The 23,501-nt window shown below is 40.2% G+C and overlaps 3 protein-coding genes across 3 annotated transcripts in view; 2 read left to right on the top strand and 1 right to left on the bottom strand.

Moving 5' to 3' along the window:
* The window catches only part of LOC148103532 (butyrophilin-like protein 2), a 169,674-nt gene that overhangs the window by 37,582 nt on the left and 108,591 nt on the right, over positions 1-23,501 (top strand). The window lies entirely within an intron of this gene.
* The window catches only part of LOC148103534 (butyrophilin-like protein 2), a 75,248-nt gene that overhangs the window by 15,105 nt on the left and 36,642 nt on the right, over positions 1-23,501 (bottom strand). The window lies entirely within an intron of this gene.
* LOC118455690 (NLR family CARD domain-containing protein 3-like) lies at positions 5,975-22,359 on the top strand. Its single transcript, XM_087838693.1, has 6 exons — positions 5,975-6,071; positions 13,889-14,029; positions 14,342-14,443; positions 20,006-20,084; positions 20,247-20,433; positions 20,552-22,359. Exons 2-6 carry the CDS (start codon positions 13,911-13,913, stop codon positions 22,357-22,359), a joined length of 2,295 nt encoding a protein of 764 aa, XP_087694819.1. The 5' UTR covers positions 5,975-6,071; positions 13,889-13,910.

Genomic DNA, 23,501 nt, shown 5'->3' on the forward strand with positions numbered 1-23,501 from the left:
GAGTGCTCAATCATACAGGTAAGGAAATCCCAAAAGTACATATGGGTGACAGATGAAAGAAATGAACATGTGTTTTAAAAAATTAATAAATGTTGCCTGAAATTATACTATGATTTCTGATATTTAGTAGCGGACCTTTTTCATAATTTAAAATTGGAACTTTTGTTTCATTTTGGTGTTTATACAGGAGAGATCAAATTAAAAATCGTGCTCACAGAATTAGAAACCTTCGCCAGCAGACCTAGATCACAAACAGGAAAAGTGACCGGGGCGTTATCGTAAATAATGACGTTGCCTCTGAGGGCACACGGAAAAATCTCCGTGAAGCGCATCTGTTCTGTCGTTCACAGAAACGATAGTTACAGCAGCCACAAACGACGAGCTGAAAACATTTCAGCAGCCTCTGCGTGACTGACTTCGTTGAGATTTCTCGGTTTTATCGTTTCAGAGTGGACAGCAGCTTTTGTGCCTAAGTTTGGCTTCAGCCTCTGACGGTAAGATGAAAACTCTTTAACTGCTGAACAGCCTTTGAAATTTTCGTTCAGCGTAACCTTAAACAATTGTGTTTTTTTTCACAGCGTTATTATTATATTATTTTAGTTCGATGTTTTGCGCTGGTTTTCATTTTAATTTGGTTTCAAATGGATAACACACTTTAACAATTTCCATACTAGTTTTCAGTCATGATTTAAATATCATTAAAATAATACTGGACTGTTTGGGAACATGAGAAGCGTAAAATTTACCATTGGACTTTTTTGTATATTCCTCCCTCTTTGTAAGAGGCCACCTAAACACGCACGACATGAATGGAAAGCCCTCTATGACATTGTGGGGTAGCTCAGTTACGTCAAATGTTACATCAAATTAAGATATAGGCTGATTTTCACTTGTATTCCGCGTTTCTCCACACCACCCCTCGTATTGTTGTTTGTTGTTGTTTTTTGTTTGTTTTGATTATTACCTCTTATCAGTCCACGACCACGTACGTGAAATTAAATGTTCCTGGTTTAAATGATAAAAACGCCACATTTAGGGCATGAAGGAGTTGGTGGAGCCGGGATGGAACAGCTGTTTTAAATGTGACAGTTTTTTTCTTTTTTTTTCTTTCTTTAAATATAACATTTGATGATGTTTTAACAATTTCTTTTTATTAAAACGGTCTGAGTGGGTCAAATAAGTGTCAATTGTTGTTTTGGGGAATCTTGAAACGGTACGTGTCATGTCTGCGTGTATTGTGTTTCTTTAAGTGACAGTAATGACAGAGTTCTAGTTGGTCTTTGAAACTGTCATGAGAACAGGTTCCCACAGAGACAGACACTTGGTCATCTTTGAAACGTCATGGGGGAATTTTGAAACTGCAGAAAAACAGCATTTTGTACACAGAAGTAACAGAAAACAGACAGAGGTCAGAGGGTTCTTTGCTATGATCTGAGATCCTGACGATGCTGCAGTGTTTAGTACTGTCACTTCACAGCAAGAAAGTTCCTGAGTTAAATTTAGGCTGGGGCCCTTTCTGTGTGGCGTTTGAACCACTTTAGAGTATAAGAAGAGTGAGCTTCCTCCCACAGTGCAAAGACATGTTAACTGGTGATTCTAATTTGACCAGGGATGCAAGGTAGATAAAGTATTTAAGTGCAGAATAAACTGCGGTACAGGGGCGATTCTAGGATCAGAGCTTTGGGGGTGCTCAGCACCCAGAGAGCTGCCCGGCCAGGCAAGATAAACCTGTCTCTGTCAGTCCCTGCATCCTTAAATGTTGTCCCGAGTTCTCTCTGACTGTCACTTTGATGCATTTAAACCCGTTCCTCCCTGTCCTCATTGTCTGTTGTCTTTGTCTCCGTTATCAGTCATCATAATTTTACCATCTCTGTGCAAGTCTGCAAATTTCTTTATTAAATCATAAGATTCTTAAATTCATCAAGTCTCTTTGTGCCTGGGTCCTCGTCACAAAACATGACATCACTGTTTTGTACATTTTAACACAATTTAATCCCCACATTTGTAAAAGAAAAGCAAAACAACTTTTTTGAAAAGTCTGTAACAAAACCATCAAATCTGATCAAGGTTATTTAAATGCTGCCAAAGAAGAATGGATTGGAATAGAAAAAATACATATCCTAACCTTAATTACTGGGGGAGAATAATGAATGATGCTCACAGTGAGTAAAAAGTAAACTGAATGCATTTTTTGGACAGAGATTCACTTTTAATGTGTATGTATAATATAATACAGATACATAAAAATAAACTCCCAAAACAGAATCAATTATTACAAATAAATTATTACAAAATATTAATAAAAACTATAATATAATATATGGAGGCAACTTTGCCTGTGGTAGAATGTATACAATGTATGAAAAAATCTTTATTGCAGATACTAATTTTACTAATTTAATAATAATAATTTTGTGTTGTAAGATTTATGAGTTTCATGCTTTCATAGTGGTACTTAGGAGAGCTTGACATTTTATCAGGTGGTACACACTGTAAAAAGTTTGAGAAACACTGATAAGTGTATGTGTGCTTTTGGAAAACATTTAAAGCTGCAGTACAGAATCTTTGAAACAAGCTTAAAACATTTTTAGAATATAAACAGAGCATCTGCTTCTCTTTACAGCTCCTCACTCCACCAGGGCTGTTTGGCTCTTTCTGATAGTGTGCAAATGTGATGTACGTACTGTGGCAGTCATACAGACAACTGGACGGTCCAAATGTTGGCCTACCTATTACTCGCTGAGGTTTTAGTAGAGTTGTGGCTGAACCACATAAAAATATATCATTAATTTTAATCTCCCCAATCAATGATAATGTTATGTTGGAATGTTGTTAAAGAGGGTCAAAAATGTTTCAACCCAGTTTGTTTTGCAGATTCTGTATAGCAGCTTTAATATGGGGAGGACACAACTTCCTGATTGTGTGAGTTTCTGTTGTGTCTGTCACTGTTCCCTGTCTGTTTTCTTACCTGGTTCTTCCTGACCTTGTACTTTCTCCTCACGTTCCCTCTTTCCTCTCTCCCTTTTTGGACTGACAATCATACACAAATAGATTGTATTCAATTAGATGAAAAATTACATTAATATGAAAAAAATATTATTACGATCACTAATAAAAAGTCCTCTCTCAGTCTACTTTCAACCAAAAGGAAAAAAACCAAACCACACAAACATCTAATAAAAGATATAAATACTAAAACACAGATCCAACATTATCCTTTATTGATGGATCATTTGATTTTACACTTTTACCTGAATGTGGCTCCTTTTTTTGAAAAAAAACTTTACCTTATATCCATTATGAACCTGGCTGTCTCTCTGTACACAAACACACACACACAACAGGAGTTATAAGGTTAATGGGCATTCAGTCAGTTAGCTAATTAGTATCCCTTTCAAACAGGACAGTGGTAACAACAGCAGGCGGCGGACAATTTAAAGTTTTAGATTTTAAATAGGCTGTATAAATAGGCGGTGAAATGTCGCTGAATTTACTACAGAGCAGGACGGATTGTAGGGTAGCAAACATTGTCGGAAAACACGCTTTCAACACTGGGCATTACCGGGTGTAATGTTTTTCAGCTAAAAAGAAACATGGTCTTACTCCTACCTAACTATATAAAGAGTAACTGAAGGTTAAATGCAGCTAATACGTCCTGTTTTAAGCCAGGCACTTACACCTCCGCTCTGCTGCGTCTCAGCCACCATCGCTCTGGCAATAAGAGCGCTAGAGTCAGCGTAGGGGAGAGGCAAGCTGGAACAAACCATTTTGGGAGGGGGGGTTATCTATACTTTTGTTGTTTAAATGTTATGTCTCAAACCAGTACAGTACTGTATGCTTTTTATATTTTTAGTAGTGTGTCACACAAACAGCAAATATTGTCAAAAAAAGTAAGAAATCTTTGGGGGTGCTTTGATTCATTTTGGGGTGCTGAAGCACCCCAAAAAATGGGCTAAAATCGCCCCTGCTGCGGTATAAATGTAAGGGTAAAGTGAAACGTGTAGCTAAAAATTCTTTGAGTGTCTTGTAAGACAAGGAACAAGTTAAATATTACACGCAAGTCCATCATCAAGTTAGAATTAGAATTATGTATTCTGAAGTTATTGGCTTTAAACTGAGTCCCTCACAAGTAACGCTCCCGACCCCTTTGAAATCACAGACACGACTGTTAATATTAAGTTATTGCTGATTATACAAGGAAGAACACCAGGACGCAGACACCGACCACGCCCTAGAGGAGTGACAGTAAATTGTTGGGTTTTCGTTTAGGTCTAACTTAACAATTATTGTCATGATTAAAAGCTGTCGCAGAACCCCGTAAACAAAATTATTCGATTTTCTTAAGATGAGTTTTTATTTTAATTAAATTTTTCATTCAGTTTCTCACGATAGTTTTCGGGATTCTTTTAAAAGTAATTAAAACGATATTAGGTGGATTCGCACCAGGACCTAAACATGAATCTTATGAGGGTTTTGTAACTTCATTTCATGCTATTTTTTTCCCTTCCCTGAACAGTATTTTCCTCTCTCATATATGCACTGCTATACTATATGCTTCATGTCCACGTACAGGAAATTAATTATTTTTTATTTTCTAAACCACGAAAGTTCCTTTTTTATTTATTTGTTTTCCAATAGACGATGTTTATAAAACAAAAACGGAGAAAAATCTTCATCGAAGATGATATAAGCTGGATTCCATCATTAAAACATTAAAAAATTAAAATTTACTAGCTAATCTTAAATGACTGTTCAGTACAGAAATGAAGCCCTTGAATCATGTTTTACAGTCCTGTGGTCTCAGCCTCAGATACTCAAATAATCAAAGTAATGTCATGACAAAAATGAATGACCAACAAAACATTTTTCTCCTTCATTTCTGTCACACAAAGCTGTATGTAACGTGTCTCGCGGTTAGTATCATGGTTGCTAGGCAACCTGAACAGCGCGACGAAGCATATACCGTCCCATTTCACACGCCTCTCACTTCCGCACTTCTCGTACTTATAGTACGCACCGTACGTAGTACGAGTAGTGCGCGTACTTCAAGCGTGCAGACCCTGAAATGGGACATAGCCACTGATTCAAATACCTAGTCATACTTGTACACTGTAAGGTATTGTATTTTCCATGGAATCATCATAAAATGAAAGTATTGTGAATGTAATATTACCTATTTAAATGTATTTGACTCAGAGTTTATTATACATTTATATCCAGAAAAATAAGTTTATCCATTGTTTTTGCATTCAGTCTATTGCCTTTTTTTGACACCATTTCCCCAGCTTTGGAAAACTCACAGGCACAGATAAAGCTGGGGTACACAAAAGCTGTAAAGCCAGGTGGAAGATAAGATGTCTTCCTATTCTCCCAGTACGTTAAAGGATCCTCTGATCTTGGAATGTTTCTCTCCGACACTCTCCACAATACTAAGGGGTTGGCAGTCCTTTATAATAAAATTCAGGACTGCCTGGCCCAGAACAATCTTCCTAGATGCTTGATTTCAAAATAATAAAACACATACTAATAAAAAAAAATGATGATGAAGCTGTTCAGTGTCAATATAGGCCGACCTGTGTTCATTCTCGGTGTGTTTGTCTCCCCATTTTCATGTTTGGCTCTGTAATGCCTAAACACTGAGGAGGTGTTCTGATAGATTACACTGAAACAAAGACAGACAAGCTATTACCTTATTTCCAGTTAAAAGATCAAAATGATCCCACACAGCAGAAACATTTTGTTTTCTTTCGGGCTCCATTTTGTTATGGAGAGATGTGTATTTTTTTTTAAATCTTTGCGAGAGTAATTTTGTGGGTTTTTTGGTGGCGACTCATTCCGTTGGCAGATGCGGATGCGGTACCTTTTAAACACAGTTTGGCGCGTTGGCAATGAGCGATACAGCAGCTGTATGGATCACGTGACCTTTTCTTAAAGCGACGCACGCACCGACACAGGTTTCACTCTGTGAGCTTGATACAAGCGTCGGTGCGTCAGTGTTGCTGGACGCATTACAAATGTTTAGTGTCCAGGTGTGGAGTTGAGCGTTTGTTGTTGGTGGGTGTAAAGAAACTGTAAGTTTGCTTTGTTTATTCCTATAACAGTTTGTCTTTATGAACTTTACTGTTTATTCAGCTGATGTTTGATTTCTTCACACAACAAACTGTGTGTGTTTTTATTTCCGGTCTCTCCATTAAAGTCAGTGTGTGATGTTTTCCTGGCTAACATCAGCTGTGTGCAGCTTCGTTCCAGCACAAACAGCAGAAATCTGCTGCTCCATAGTTCACGGTAACGGACTCACAGCTGGACCAAGGGGGACGAGTGTGTCCGCCATTCTAAGCTACGTTCGTCTTTGTGTACACACGCTGGCTGTGTCCCATTTCAGGGTCTGCACGGTTGCATACTATAAGTACGAGAAGTGCGGAAGTGAGAGGCGTGTGAAATGGGACGGTATATGCTTCGTCGCGCTGTTCAGGTTGCCTAGCAACCATGATACTAACCGCGAGACACGTTACATACAGCTTTGTTTGACAGAAATGAAGGAGAAAATGGACCCTGTGCACGAGAAAATGCTAACTTCCTGGTTTGAGACCGGATGTGGGGTTGTACATTTCCGGTAGCTTTACTTTGCGGTCAATCGCTACTGCGAAGATGTACTCCAAAATTGATGTCCAAAACTCGAAAACGGAACGATCGCGTTAAGTTACAAAGAGCAGAAGGTGGGAACACTCACCACTGTTGTGTCATAAAAATCTAATGATCAATTTTGACGTTTAAAGAGTTTAGATCGATCGGTTGTTTACATCACTAAACACAAGCAGAACTGCAGCAGAAGACACATCGTCCACATTCAGAAGCACATCTCTGTATAGTGACTGGTCTTATGATTTAAACAGGCAAATGTTCAGCATTCAAACTACAGGTGAACAATAGTCAAACCAGGTGTTTTCCCCGTTATGTCGATATCAGCTAGTCAAGTACACACCTACACAGCATGTTAACAAACCGTGAAAAAAAGCCACACAAAAAATTAATGATTGCTGGTAACGGTTTCTATACATTAGTATTTACGAAGGGTATGTTGTGACTTACCTTCAAAATTACAGCGGTCCCTCGCTATAACGCGGTTCACCTTTCACCTCGCTGTTTCGCAGATTTTTAGTGCAAGTTTGCATGCTTATTTACGTCCTGCGTCCTGATCGCTGCAGACGATCTCCTCCGTCTCTCCTGTACAGTACAGAATCGCTGCATCTATCGCTAGCAGTGTGACTCTGAAGTGCAGTGCTGTATGTCCACGATGTACACGAAACGTTTTGCACCGTCAAAAAATAAAATTGGCTACTTGATTTCACATATTGCTGGTTATTTTTAGAACATAACACCCGCGATAAACGACGGACAGCTGAGAAATATAACGTTTGAATCCATTTTCTCTTTTCCCCTGAGGCGTGGGGGGAAAATATCGACAAGTCGATGAACATCATTTACAGATATATTGGGGTAAATGCCCGAGACATCTATAGAAATGTGAATCGCCGCTTTATTTATTTATTTGCTTAACTTGTTTTGGACCGTAAACAGGGCGCGAATAGGATACCGGAAACAAACGTCCCCACAGGAGTTTCCGCACCGGAAGTAGCATATGCTAACGTGCACATAGTCCATTGTTTTGTTGGTCATTCATTTTTGTTCTGACATCACTTTGATTAGTTGAGTATCTGAGGCTGAAACCACAGGACTGTAAAACATGATTGTTGGGCTTCATTTCTGTACTGAACAGTCATTTAAGATTAGCTAGTAAATAATAATTAGTTAATGTTGTTCATGAGACTAAAGTCATCTCACTGTTGTAATGTAAATATAATATGGCCAATAGTATAGTATTGTCAGATTATTATGATATATATATATATATATATATATATATATATGTGACTTTCAGCTTGTTGTGTTTGTGGATATATGACTGACTTTAATTATCCATAAAATCATCAGATTCTCTGTAAGATTAAGGTCGACTATATGTATATTTAGAAGTAGAGGCTTTAAAACCAAGTTAATGCTGAAAGTACAAACATCACTAGTGTCACATAACTTTGGCCAACAGCAATGTTTTATTGTTCTTCATTATTAAACATTCGCACATGAATAAGTGACGTCATATTCAGTACTTACTTTTGACAGTTCACTTTTCGGCCACTCCCTTCTGCCGTATTTAGCGGCAAAATTATCCACACCCACCGCTGCGCTATGAATTGTGGGATATATGGGACCACGAAGCATGCACCGGACCACGCTTGATATTTGGGGAAATCGACTGTCCCAATTTGAAGTGTACTTCAAATGCGTACTCCAAATGCGCCGTCGATTTCCCCAAATATCAAGCGTGCTGCAGTGCACGCTTTGTGGTCCCATATATACATATATATATATATATATATATATATATATATATATATATATATATATATATATGACAATATTATATTTACACTACCACAGTGACATGATTTTAGTCTCGTGACCAACATTAGCTAATTGTTGTTTACTAACTACTCATGAAATAACTGTTCAGTACAGAAATGAAGCCCAACAATCATGTTTTACAGTCCTGTGGTTTCAGCCTCAGATACTCAACTAATCACAGCGATGTCATGACAAAAATGAATGACCAACAAAACATTTTTCTCCTTCATTTCTGTCAAACAAAGCTGTATGTAACGTTCCTCGCAGTTAGTATCATGGTTGCTAGGCAACCTGAACAGCGCGACGAAGGCTAGACCGTCCCATTTCACAAGCCTCTCACTTCCGCACTTCTCGTACTTATAGTACGCACCGTACGTAGTGCGCGTACTTCAAGCGTGCGGTCTCTTAATTGGGACACAGCCATAGTTTGTACTTTGTGAGTTCACTCTGAGTCCACAGAGGACGCGGCGTACGTGATGACGTCACAGCTCAGCTGCAGTGTTTTTCTTGCCTTTACCTGTTGTACCTCCTCTATATTTGTGAACCGTAATCGATGATCGCCAATTTAAAGGAAAGGCATGCAATAATACATTTTTAAGGACAATTCTCACCGAACAACTTTTTTCTTCTCAACTAAAAGGAAAATATATGTTTAGAGATTATAATTCGACATTTTGACTAAATATATTCTTTTCCAATTCCACAAAGCAAAAGAAAATCACTTTAAATTTTTAAATGATATATATCCATCCAATGACATCCAATCTTCACAAGAAATTCAATATAGATACGAACACATGCACTTTCTGCAATACTGATATTGAAACTACAGCATCTTTTTTTTTATTCATGTGAGAGTTCCAGATGATTTTCAGTACTGGTTAACCTCTAAAAATATCTCTAACCTTTCAAAGAATTAGATTTGGCCTATAAGCAGAAAAAAACAGAATTTGGGATTAACAACTTATTATAGTTGCAAAAGTTTTCATTCATAAATGTCGCTTCTTGAAAATTACTCCGATCTTTGTTGGCTTTAAAAATTAAGTCCTGCTGTGGAAGGCTTCATTAGACAAGAGTAACTTAAATAAATCTCACACCTTACTTGAAGTTTTGATGCAGCTTTTCAATTGCTGTAGCTAGATTGTATTTGCCTTCTTTTGTTATTACTTTTATATGATAGGTCACCTTACTGTACTTGTAGGGCTGCCACAAACGATTATTTTGATAGTTGACTAGTCACCGATTATTTTTGCAATTAGTCGACTAATCAGATCATCATCCATTGGACGTAAAACATACAGCTTATTGCACCAGCAGCATCTGCTCTTATATAACTATCATTAGCTTTCAGCTTTAAGTGTTTAAGGTATGTGCTAACTAAAAATAAAGACAAGATGATAGTTTGTTAAATTTTAATGAAATTTACAGATTGTTTCGGTGAAGTTTAATAAAGTAATAAACCTCACACTTCTGATAATCAGTTGTGTGCTTGACATTTATTCAGCTGTGTAAAAACTATAACTTTAATCTCAGCCAAACCGATTTACTCAGGAACAAATAAAATATTTTAAAAAAGCCAAACAATAATAATAATAATAATAATAACAATCCTTGTACATGCCATCTTCTGTTTCAGTCCGTTATTACACTCTTAAATCCTACTACTTATTCCAATGGCTTTTGTGATCTTACAAAGCTTCAAACGACGCGTCGACTATTAAATCAGTCGTCAATGATTTTGATAGTCGACTAATCGTGGCAGCCCTATGTACTTGTATGCTGCTTTATGGTATTCCTGACCTATACTGTTCTTTTAATGTTCTTTATTCGATGACTGCTTTGTTCTTAACCACTTATACTGATATATAACTTTTTGTTGACATGTAAAATAAAGTGTTTAAGAAGATTAATAAAAAAAAATCCTTGTTATTTTACAGCGCTGTTACTCAATCGGGGGAAGCTCTATGTTGAGGAGAAAAGCATGAATTTGTTTGTATATGGAGGTATCCATTGTTTAAATGTCCCGGGCAGTCCAAAAAGAGGCAGAGCTGTCGAGAAATGCTAGGAGCTAACTGGGCGCTAACTGTGTATATTATCAAATATATTTGTCATGTCCAAATTCATGGGCTGCATCCTCCTGAGGACCCGAATACAGACACCCCCATTAACTGTCGCAATGTTGGCAAAAAGAGGAAGTGACATAGGATTTATGCATGCGTGGTACTGATCGGGTTTCTGGTACGGATCGGGTAGCGACAACGGGGTTGTCCAAATTCATGGGCTGCATCCTCCTGAGGCCGCATTTGTAGGCCGATTATGTCACAGCAACGTGACGAAGGCTGTCCAAATTCGTATACTCCTCTGAATGCAGCCGACAAATACGTCCTCCTTTCCCCGAATTTGATGGATAGGTCGGGTGTGTCCTTCGTGGCCCACCATATCCCAGAATTCATAGCGTGGCTTTAAGTTTTAATATTACTCTTTGGGTCATAAAATAAACTTTTAACATATTTTCAAGCGTGAATGTAGCTGTGTAAACTTTAAATATCTGCTCGGTTTATCAAGACATCACATATTTGCAAAAGTGCTTCGACGTTTCCGTTAGGGTTCCCAACTCCCTGAGAAATAAATAAGGGACACCTCGTGGCCAGGGCCGGGCGACCCAGTTGTCTTCACCCTTCCCAGTGTGGTGAATTTTTTAGCTCTTTTTTTGTGTGTGAAATTATTTTTTTAACCATTTGACTTGAATTTGATTTAAGTAGATGCGTATTCTTTGTGATATCAACACATGGGAAACAAAAAAAATCATTTAGGCATTTATTTTTAGCTCAAAATGACAACATTAACACAATAAAACAGGTCTCTTTCTTAAACAGAAGCCTGTCATGCTTAACTTTTGAGAATATAAGTAAATCTTTCTTTAAAAGAACTCTGTCCTGCTTAACTTAAAATTATATAAATTAATAGAAAACAATAAAAAAGAAAAATATTCTTGTAACAGTGCACATTTAGTGCATTTAGTGCAATTGGCTTCAGTAGAGGCATTATTTCAGCTTTTGCTCCCGTTTGTAAACCCACTTGTTCCCATGATTACGCATCATAACTCATCATCATTATTCATCTATGTATTACTTTTATGTATTACTCATCTATTTGTTGTAATCATCTATCATTGCAGTTGTTTATTACACAAAATAAATTATATTATCACACTTCTGGCCACATAGCGCTGATATTCACTGCACATGCCCATTTTAACCTTAACCAGAGGGTTTAAAAAACAAAACAAAACAATGTTTACATACCATATCTGCTTCTGCCATGGCCTGGTGGACAACAAATTGGTTAAGGGTTCCCCGAGCTTTCACGCCCCTCATGTTCTTCACGTGCTTCATGTATAGGTGTTTTCCTTTTCCCATTCATCCCTGTACTTTTGCAGCCCTTTTTCTTTCTCTGAGAGGAACAAACATTGCTGGTCTAATGCTGGGCTTACACTGTGCGATTTTTGGCCCATTTTGAGCCGATTTTTGAGTCGTGCGACCAATTTGGTGATCGGCCCGATTTTGGCCTTCATCGTGCATCGTGTAGTATACGCGGGGTAACGAGAAGTGATTAACACCTCATGACCAGCTCCCGATCATCAATCGCTCGTGAGGGTGTCACCGCAGCTGCTCACACTGCTCACGCGCAAACAAGTAAACGTCGGTGAAAAAGACGGAGCAGCACGGCTGTGCAGCGTGTGATCTGGACACAAGCGATGGAGGCACAACTTGTAGAACTTTGGAAAGCTCATCCGAGCCTTTTCGATGTGGCATCACCAAATTATCATGACCACAACAACCGTGAAAATAGTTGGATTTACATTGCTGCTCAATCACAGCTGCCTGATCATGTTTTTCATTAGCAATTTAGCAAAGTTGATGATGGTGTGTGTCTGTGTGAGTGAAAGACAGAGAGGGAGAGTGAGCGACAGATTTTCTGTTATAACCTTCATTTTATGGAGGCACGGTGTGAGCACTCAGGTCGCATCAGAGCACCGGGCGGTATAGTGTGAGACCCTGCATCGTGACCTACGAACTTATAACCCCTGCGAGCCAATCGCACAGTGTTTGCCCAGCTTCAGGTGTACTGTCATCTGAGACTTGCACCGCAGTGTCGGCGTTTGTTTCCCCGTTGGCCATGCCTTTTGTTGTGGTCATCTGTTGTCTTCCGGTATTTTCTCCGCAAGCGACCTTTCCTCAACCAATGAGATGAGCGGTAATCTGAATTGTCATACTCGAATTGTCATAAGTGTGCTGTCAGCTCATTGGTCACAAAGCAGGAGCGGGGCTGGGAATTATGGTTTCAAACAAAGCGTTAATTACATTAAAACTTAGAGACTACTTTTGATTCTCACTGTATTACGGGACAAAGTGCGTCCCTTATTAGCTCAATACGGGACGTGTACTTTTGTTTCTAAATACGGGACGATTCCGTTTTTTAAGGGACGGTTGGCAACCCTAGTTTCCGTTTACGCTAGCCAGACAGCATGCTAATGCTAAGCTAACCAAGAACCCAGAGTGACATTAAAGCTGAGTAAATGCTGACCCCAGACCAGCACTGTGACAAAGTGAGCTGCTGCTAAACCTGAACAGGTAACAAACTTATAAGCAGTCAGCCTGCAGGTTTCTACCTGTTCATGTTTCTACAGTAGAATCACTTTGACGTGTCTTTTTGCTGGTTTCATCTTTGATTTGTGTTCATACCTAAATACTCAGAAAAATCACGTGTGTCCTCATCAGGATCTGTGTTGGTGTGTGGGGCTGTAGCTTTATATTGTTAAATGGTCATAATGAGACAGTGCTTCAGCTCATTTTACACAGTAAAATGAAAGTAATGTTATGCGGGGTATAAGTATTTTCTTGTGGATATAATTAAGTAACGTACTCATTACCTTTAATAAAAGTGTTCTGTGTCATAATTACTTTTTTGAGTAATGACCCAACACTGATAACAACAAAGAGGAAACACATCCAACATGCACAAACATTTGACCCACAACATGCAGTTGTTTGATATTCTGCTTAATGATGGTGGTGACTGTCAAAGCAGAGCTACTGAGAATCAGTAAAACCCACTATTGATCTTGTAATAAATCATATGATCAATAGTGGGTCAGCGACCCTCTTTCTTTCTTTTCCTCAAGGGTTTAAATATCTGGGACTGTGCAGTGTTTGGTTTTAGAACTGAAGAAGCTTCTCAGATGAAACGTCTTCAAGAAATTTAAAGGAGTCTCTTTTATTTCCAAGCTCTTTAGATTATCATGACCTGGATGACTGAGAACCTACAGACATATTGACCTGGTTTCTAGGTTACATTACAGTCAGAGGTCAGCGACTGTAACTCAGTTACTTCTGTTAATGAGTGTTTTTGGTTTACCTCTCAGACTGACTGAAGTCCACAAGAAGATGATGTTGGAGGAAGAGGAGGACAGTCCAGAGTCTGCAGGATCCAGCCGTCCGTCTGTGACCAGTGACCGGTCCAAAGGTCACAATCCAAACTTCAGTGATGAAACTGGACCATCGAGGTCAGAGAGCTGAACTCACTGAGTTAACAGAAATAGTTCTGCACTAACATTATACATTATTATATTATATATATATATACTGTTGATTCTGGTTGATTTTATGACTGGGTTGGTTTGTGTGCTGAGAGGAAATGAAAATGAATTTCTAACAAAAGTTAGTTTTGTCCAGTTTTCCTGTAAAAAGCTGTACTCTCATCTAAGAGGACTGTTACTGACAGGAAGCAGCTGCATTATCTGCAGTCTGTGTGATCAGAGCTGCTTCAATGACTTTATTGAAGAATTTATCATTAAATAAAACGTGTTTGTCTGCAGAGGTCAGAGGTCCCCGTCTGGAGGATCCAGCCGTCTGTCTGTGATCAGTGACCGGTCCAAAGGTCACAATCCAAACTTCAGTGATGAACCTGGACCAATGAGGTCAGAAAACTGTGATGAGTTCCGTTACATATTTGTGTTTTCCTGGATGAATTTGATCTGAAAATCCTCTGATTTTTACTAAGATCCATTAAAAAGCACCAAAAGTGGATTCTGTTCATCTGGAAGTAGCGTTTTCAGTGGGAGAAACGTTTCGTCACTCATCCAAGTGACTTCTTCAGTCTCAGCTGACTACAAGTTTCCCCAATCTTATAAACAGTACATTTGCATAATGACTGAAACCAGCCCACTGAAGGAACAATAGGCTGGGAGGTCAGTTCCTTGATCATTAATATGCAAATTCTCATGACCATTGATCAACAACCAGTGATCGAAGCCCACTGATCAATGGTTGGGGAATGGCTGCAATCACAGCATTGTAAGATGGCGAAAGACGTACCCTTAGACCCCCTCCTCGATTCAGAGATTATCTTTCCCTTTTCACGTAAATGGTCTCCTTGACCCCGCGTTTAAACCAGCGTTCCTCCCTGTCCAGGATGTGTACATCCTCATCATTGAAAGAGTGTCCACTGGCCTGTAGGTGTAAATAGACAGCAGAGTCCTGGCCTGACGAGGTAGCTCTTCTATGTTGTGCCATCTGCTTCACCAGAGGTTGTTTGGTTTCCCCGATGCATAAACCCTGGGAATCCTCCTGGCACTTAACAGCGTACACTATGTTACTCTGTTTGTGTCGGGGGACACAATCCTTGGGGTGGAACAATTTTTGGCGCAGCATGTTTTGGGGTTTAAAAGCCACAGAGACGCGGCGTTTAGAAAAAATGCATCTCAACTGCTCCGATACTTCTGACAGATACGGGATCACTACAGGTTTTTGCTTGGGCAGCGGTTGTCCTTCTCTGCTGGATCAGCTGGAGCTTTCTTTAGGTGCCTTTCCTGCTTTGACAAAAGTCCAGCTGGGATAACCACATTTACTCAGGGCCTTCTTGATGTGCTGTTCTTCTGCTTCCCTGGCCGCTGTGTCTTTGGGGGTGGTGTTCGCTCTGTGTTGTAGCGTCCTGATGACACCCAGTTTGTGCTCCAGTGGATGATGAGAGTCAAACCTTAGATACTGATCCGTATGTGTAGGTTTACGGTACACGTCAGCTTTTAGATGTCCCCCATTACAGATGGAAATCTCACAGTCTAAGAAGGCTAACCTGCCACTTTTCATATCCTCCCTGGTGAATTTGATGTGTCGGTCCACCGAGTTAATGTGATCCATGAATTCTGGTACGTCCTGAGATTTGATTTTCACCCAGGTTTCATCCACATATCTGAACCAATGACTTGGTGGTGTTCCAGGGTAGGATAACAAAGCCCTCTTTTCCACTTCTTCCATGTACAAATTGGACATGACGGGTGAAACTGGGCAACCCATGGCACACCCATGTTTCTGCCTGTAGAACTGAGCCTTGTATGTGAAGTAGGTGGAATGAAGACACAGTTCCACAAGCAAACACACTTGGTCGATACTGAGAGTGGTCCTGTTGCTGAGGTTGGGGTCATCCTGTAATCTTTTACGAAGTACTTCCAACACTTCCGTGACTGGGATGCAAGTGAAGAGAGATGTAACGTCGTACGAGACCATGGTTTAATCTGCCTCCATAATGACATCTTGAAATGTTTCTCCCACTTAAAACGCTACGTCTAGATGAACAGAATCAACTTTTGGAGATTTACTTACCTGGATGATTGAGCATGCATCAAGACATTCATTAAAAAGAAAACAATGAAAAAACAAAGATAAAAATCTTAGACTTGGTCATTTGCTGTTTCAGGACAGTGATGCTCATATCTCTGGGGAAAGTCTGTACTGAGTGGGTTCATGTTTGTAATTAAAGAACAGAGCTGGTTGGTGTTAGGATGCCTGGGTCGTTGACCCAGGGTTTTGAGTTTATTGTATTATTTATAATTTCTATTCTTTGGTTTCTTCGTTAGAGTTATGTATTATGGTTTATGTCTCTGTGTAATCCTTAGTTGCTATATCCCCATGTCCAGTCAGTGTCTGTCTGCCCTGGTCCCATGTCTTTGTTCCCTTTGTTGCAGTGCCTGCATGTGAGTCTGTGTCTTTAGTTCAGTCTGTGTTATGTTTCCTCTTTTATTTTGAAGGTCCATGTCTGATGTTAATGTATCTGGTTTTGCTTCCTCTTGTCTCGTTAGGCCTGATTTGCCCCAGCTGTGTTTCCCTCCTGTTACCTATTCCCTGATTGCTCCCTCTATGTATTTAAGCCCTGTGATTCTCTGTGTCCGTGTCGCGATCTACCCTTATTTTGCTGTGTGTTCTGTCTGTGTAAAGTTTACCTTGGAGTCTCAGTTTTGTTACTTTTTTTGGACTTCAGCATTAAAGCTGTATTTAAGTTCACCTTTGACTTCCGTGAGTCTGCATTTTGGGTCCTTCATATCACCACTCCTGCCTGCACACAGCCTGCACGTAACACTTGGTCTCTGATTCTCATGTCTTTATGTCTGATCTGTTAAACAGTCTGAGAGGTCACAAAGAGACCCAGGGTAACATCTAAGCAGCTAAAGCCTGGCTCATACTGGCTGCTGTTAATGAGACCTCCATCAATTCAATTCAATTTTATTTACAGTGGGGCAAAAAAGTATTTAGTCAGCCACCGATTGTGCAAGTTCCCCCACTTAAAATGATGACAGAGGTCAGTAATTTGCACCAGAGGTACACTTCAACCGTGAGAGACAGAATGTGAAAAAAAAATCCATGAATTCACATGGTAGGATTTGTAAAGAATTTATTCGTAAATCAGGGTGGAAAATAAGTATTTGGTCACCTCAAACAAGGAAAATCCCTGGCTCTCACAGACCTGTAACGTCTTCTGTAAGAAGCTTTTCTGTCCCCCACTCGTTACCTGTATGAATGGCACCTGTTTGACCTCATCATCTGTATAAAAGACACCTGTCCACAGCCTCAACCAGTCAGACTCCAAACTCCGCCATGGCCAAGACCAAAGAGCTTTCGAAGGACACCAGGAAAAGAATTGTAGACCTGCACCAGACTGGGAAGAGTGAATCTACAATAGGCAAGCAGCTTGGTGTGAAAAAATCAACTGTGGGAGCAATCATCAGAAAATGGAAGACATACAAGACCACTGATAATCTCCCTCGATCTGGGGCTCCACGCAAGATCTCATCCCGTGGGGTCAAAATGATCATGAGAACGGTGAGCAAAGATCCCAGAACCACACGGGGGGACCTGGTGAATGACCTGCAGAGAGCTGGGACCAAAGTAACAAAGGTCACCATCAGTAACACACTACAACGGCAGGGAATCAAATCCCGCAGTGCCAGATGTGTTCCACTGCTGAAGCCAGTGCATGTCCAGGCCCGTCTGAAGTTTGCCAGAGAGCACATGGATGATACAGCAGAGGATTGGGAGAATGTCATGTGGTCAGATGAAACCAAAGTAGAACTTTTTGGTATAAACTCAACTCGTCGTGTTTGGAGGAAGAAGAATACTGAGTTGCATCCCAAGAACACCATACCTACTGTGAAGCATGGGGGTGGAAACATCATGCTATGGGGCTGTTTTTCTGCCAAGGGGACAGGACGACTGATCCGTGTTAAGGACAGAATGAATGGGGCCAAGTATCGTGAGATTTTGAGCCAAAACCTCCTTCCATCAGTGAGAACTTTGAAGATGAAACGAGGCTGGGTCTTCCAACATGACAATGATCCAAAACACACCGCCCGGGCAACAAAGGAGTGGCTCCGTAAGAAGCCTTTGAAAGTCCTGGAGTGGCCTAGCCAGTCTCCAGACCTCAACCCCATAGAAAATCTGTGGCGGGAGTTGAAAGTCCGTGTTGCTCGGCGACAGCCCCAAAACATCACTGCTCTTGAGAAGATCTGCATGGAGGAATGGGCCAAAATACCAGCTACTGTGTGTGCAAACCTGGTAAAGACCTATAGTAAACGTTTGACCTCTGTTATTGCCAACAAAGGTTATGTTACAAAGTATTGAGTTGTATTTTTGTTATTGACCAAATACTTATTTTCCACCCTGATTTACGAATAAATTCTTTACAAATCCTACCATGTGAATTCATGGATTTTTTTTTCACATTCTGTCTCTCACAGTTGAAGTGTATCTCTGGTGCAAATTACTGACCTCTGTCATCATTTTAAGTGGGGGAACTTGCACAATTGGTGGCTGACTAAATACTTTTTTGCCCCACTGTATATAGCGCCCAATCGCAACAACAGTCGCTTCAAGGCGCTTTATTTTGTACTCAGCTCCAAGCTGCCTGTCATAGGGTTGTGTTAAGATGGCGCCTGTGTGTATCTTAGCCGCTATTGAGGAGCAGTCCCCACTGGCCCCAGGATGTCAGGAGTTATCAAATATCCCGCCTGTGGAAATCTTTGATTCCATTGGTCTTCTCACAACCAGGAGTCTAAAACCTAAAACCCAGCCTTGGTTGAATAATCTTACCAGATCATTGTTATCAATCAGAAGGCTGTAAGAGCAGCAGAAACAAAGTATTTCTCCAAGATCACGTCTAATAACTGTCACAGACCTCATATTTTATTTAGTGTTATTTACTGGGCTCTAAGTCATCCTACTGCTGCTCCTCTTGTAGAATCACTGAGTCTCATGAGAAAGTCAGACAGTGACACAAAGCAAACAAGTTGTTCTTCTAAAGGACGGTCAAAGAAAAAAAAAAGTTTTATAAGCACTAAACGAACTCAAACTCTGGATCCTAATCCAGCAGAAATATTGTAGAAGTTCCTCAACTGAAAATCCACCAACACCCAGAGCTGAAGCTGCTCTGTGTGAAGGACTGAGCTCAGATTCCCTCGGTGATGTAGGATTGATCAGCAGTTACACAAATGTTTATAGTTGTTCCAGTTTCTGTAGGAAAGGTTTCACATTTGTATCTTATAGATGGAGAACACTTTGTGCCTTGGGGAGATCAGTTCATCTTCTGCTCACTGAACTGTTGACACAAACAGACATTTGAAGCTTTTCCATGTAAATGTTTGGAAGCTTCAAGCATTCATCTGTCCACGTAGTCTGATGTTTTACTGCTGTGTGTGTGGGAACATCTGTCTGAAGCATCTTCTTACTCTGTACACACATAACTACACTGACTGGGAGCCAATGAATATGTAGACTATCACCATGACAACAAGTTGTTTGAGGTCAGTCCCAAAGTCGAATCTGTGATTGTTCAAACTCCAGAAACATATCATGCTGTTGTTGTAGATTCATTGCAGCTGACAAAGCTTTACAGGACAGAAGCTGCTAGAAAGAGTGAAGAGCAGGAACAACACACAGCTCAAAGTCCAATACTAATGCGCATACTCAGGATAATTATTCAAATATGCAGATCAGGTGGTTAAATGTTCATTGAGCACCAATTTGCCTGTCATGAGCCACCGTACCTGTGTTGTGTAAATCAGTACACACCTGTGCTTGGGTGGATTAACTCTTCAATGAAATAACATCCGGAGTGTTCACTTGACAAACTTAATTCAGATGAAGTTATTTGAGCAGAAGTCTACTGGATCTTTATCCTCGGCTTGAACTAATTCTTCATGATTCCTCCACAGAGTGGACCAGGAGAGCTCAGAGCTTCCCAGTGGTCAGTCTGCCCAGCAGCATCAAACACACCTGGACTCCATATTTATGGTCTGTACATGTACAAAAACTACTTTTACATCTATTCTGTTCACAGTCATCTCCATGCTGATCTTTATAGACCAGTGGATTGTCAGTGTGTCCAACATGGATCTGATGTTTGGTTCCATGATTTCAGTCTGATTGGCTCATTCATAAAGTATTCTGTTCTAGCTGCTGGAGGACAACATCATCACTTTTGTGAAGAATGAGCTGAAGAAGATCCAGAAGGTTCTGAGTCCAGATTACCCCGAATGCTTAGAGAGTCAGAGAAACAGCAGCAGCGAGGCATTTGTGAAGATCACACTGGACTTTCTGAGGAGAATGAAGCAGGAGGAGTTGGCTGACCATCTGCAGAGCAGTAAGAGGATATCTCTGAATATTTAAGCTCTCTCAAGAGATGAATAACATTTGTTCAAAAAAAGTTGTCATATGGTATTTGTAAATAATGAAGTAATATTCTTTGTTTATTTATTGAGAACATCTTGCTGAAGTTTGTCAACGTAAACTTAAATCTGAGCTGAAGAAGAAGTTCCAGTGTGTGTTTGAGGGGATCGCTAAAGCAGGAAACCCCACCCTTCTGAATCAGATCTACACAGAGCTCTACATCACAGAGGGAGTGACTGCAGAGGTCAATGATGAACATGAGATCAGACAGATTGAAACAGCATCCAGGAAACCAGACAGACCAGAAACAACAATCAGACAAGAAGACATCTTTAAAGCTTCACCTGGAAGAGATGAACCAATCAGAACAGTGCTGACAAAGGGAGTGTCTGGCATTGGAAAAACAGTCTTAACACAGAAATACACCTTGGACTGGGCTGAAGAAAAAGCCAACCAGGACATCCAGTTCATATTTCCATTCACTTTCAGAGAGCTGAATGTGCTGAAAGAGGTAAAGTTCAGCTTGGTGGAACTTGTTCATCACTTCTTTACTGAAACCAAAGAAGCAGGAATCTGCAGTTTTGAAGACTTCCAGGTTCTGTTCATTTTTGATGGTCTGGATGAGTGTCGACTTCCTCTGGACTTCCATAAAACTACAATCCTAACTGACCCTAGGAAGTCCACCTCAGTGGATGTGCTGCTGACAAACCTTATCAGGGGGAAACTGCTTCCCTCTGCTCACCTCTGGATAACCACACGACCTGCAGCAGCCAATCAGATCCCTCCTGCATGTGTTGGCATGGTGACAGAGGTCAGAGGGTTCACTGACCCACAGAAGGAGGAGTACTTCAGGAAGAGATTCAGAGACAAGAAGTATTCCAAAAGGATCATCTCCCACATCAAGACATCACGAAGTGTCCACATCATGTGCCACATCCCAGTCTTCAGCTGGATCACTGCTACAGTTCTGGAGGATGTGCTGAAAACGAGAGAGGGAGGACAGCTACCCAAGACCCTGACTGAGATGTACATCCACTTCCTGGTGGTTCAGGCCAAAGTGAAGAAGGTCAAGTATGATGGAGGAGCTGAGACAGATCCACACTGGAGTCCAGAGAGCAGGAAGATGATTGAGTCTCTGGGAAAACTGGCTTTTGATCAGCTGCAGAAAGGAAACCTGATCTTCTATGAATCAGACCTTACAGAGTGTGGCATCGACATCAAAGCCGCCTCAGTGTACTCAGGAGTGTTCATACAGACCTTTAAAGAGGAGAGAGGACTGTACCAGGACAAGGTGTTCTGCTTCATCCATCTGAGTGTTCAGGAGTTTCTAGCTGCTCTTCATGTCCATCTGACCTTCATCAACTCTGGACTCAATTTGCTGGAAGAACAACAAATTACTACTAAGAAGTTTAAATTATTTAGAAAAATTAACAATTTAAAATCGGTCTACCAGAGTGCTGTGAACAAGACTTTACAGAGTCCAAATGGACACCTGGATTTGTTCCTCCGCTTCCTCCTGGGTCTTTCACTGCAGACCAATCAGACTCTCCTTCGAGGTCTGCTGACACAGAGAGGATGTGACTCACAGACCAATCAGGAAACAGTCCAGTACATCAAGGAGAAGCTCAGTGAGAATCTGTCTGCAGAGCAAAGCATAAATTTGCTCCACTGTCTGAATGAACTGAATGATTGTTCTCTAGTGAAGGAGATCCAACAGTCCCTGAGTTCAGGAAGTCTCTCCACAGATAAACTGTCTCCTGCTCAGTGGTCAGCTCTGGTCTTTATTTTACTGTCATCAGAAAAAGATCTGGATGTGTTTGACCTGAAGAAATACTCTGCTTCAGAGGAGGCTCTTCTGAGGCTGCTGCCAGTGGTCAAAGCTTCCAACAAAGCTCTGTAAGTAAATATGTGCTCATACCTTAATTTGTTGTTTCTGTAAAAATCAGAGACAAACAATTAAAAATAATCAAGCTAAACAGTGTATAAGATGCTCTAAAAGTAACAAAACAGTCCTCAACATTTGTAGTTAAGATGATGATTGTTTTAATATTTCATAGCAGTCAAAAGTGTCGTGTTTTTCTAGTTTTATGAACTAAATTCAGTGCATCCCTCAGTTAAAGATGCAGTAGAAGGTGTTCGTTACAGCCTCACTGGTACAGTCGCTCTGTATGGTGTGTCCAGTCTCTGTAGCTGCTGGTGAACTGAATCGTATGTCTGGTGTTGCTTTAGGGTTTCTCATACCAGATCTAAGAACAATCTTGTAAAAAAAACGATTTCTTTTTATACGTTACATTCAGTTTTTCCTTATGTTTAAGGAAATACTGCTCAACCATTGTTCTTGGTTGAGCAGCATTTCTCTTCAGCCTGACCCAGTGCACTCGGTTCAGAATAATTCACCTGTCAACACCAAGCACCTCCAGCATCCATTTAACCAAAATAGAAGCATAGGTCTGATCCTTCAGGAACCTTCAGCTTTCCTAGCCCTAAGTTGTTTCCAAGACCAGGTCTTTTGTTCTGTTTCTAATGCATATCATTTAAACACAGTCTTCTGTAGTCACCTGATTTCTATTTGTTTTGCATATTTATCATAATTGCATGTTGTAGATCATCAAACAAATTTTAATATTAGAGAAAGAGATGTCTTAGTCATAACTTGGTTTGAAACTAACCTTGAGTGGCACCACCTCTTATTTTTTTTTCCCCATTGCTTTACTGATTACTTATTTTCAAAAGTAATTGGTTACTAGTAACTTAAAGCAAGAGATCTTTCAGCCCAATTCTATTTTTTCTGCATGATCCATCGTATAAAATTGAATCTAATGGAAAAGTCTCTTTTTAAAAATAGTTTTATTAGTTTTAATCTTATAATTTCACGCGCATTACATTGTTTGGTTTTTTTCCCGCCTGTCCCGTTTGGTTCTTGTCTAAAGAATTATTGTCTAAAGGCCAACAAAGATGACCAATGGATATACTTTACCAAATGGACCATCCCGGGCTCATTTGATTCACCTTTGTTTTTATTGTTTATTTTATTTTGCTTTT

This window comes from Neolamprologus brichardi, chromosome 3, assembly GCF_056152115.1.
Source record: "Neolamprologus brichardi isolate AB-2024 chromosome 3, ASM5615211v1, whole genome shotgun sequence".
NCBI lineage: Eukaryota > Metazoa > Chordata > Actinopteri > Cichliformes > Cichlidae > Neolamprologus > Neolamprologus brichardi.

What these genes read in the sequence shown, in the direction of transcription:
- LOC118455690 (XM_087838693.1), top strand. Translation starts at nt 13,911, where the DNA reads ATGATGTTGGAGGAAGAGGAGGACAGTCCAGAGTCTGCAGGATCCAGC. An exon ending in GATGAAACTGGACCATCGAG is followed by an intron (nt 14,030 to 14,341) that starts GTCAGAGAGCTG and finishes GTTTGTCTGCAG; the next exon opens with AGGTCAGAGGTCCCCGTCTG. An exon ending in GATGAACCTGGACCAATGAG is followed by an intron (nt 14,444 to 20,005) that starts GTCAGAAAACTG and finishes ATTCCTCCACAG; the next exon opens with AGTGGACCAGGAGAGCTCAG.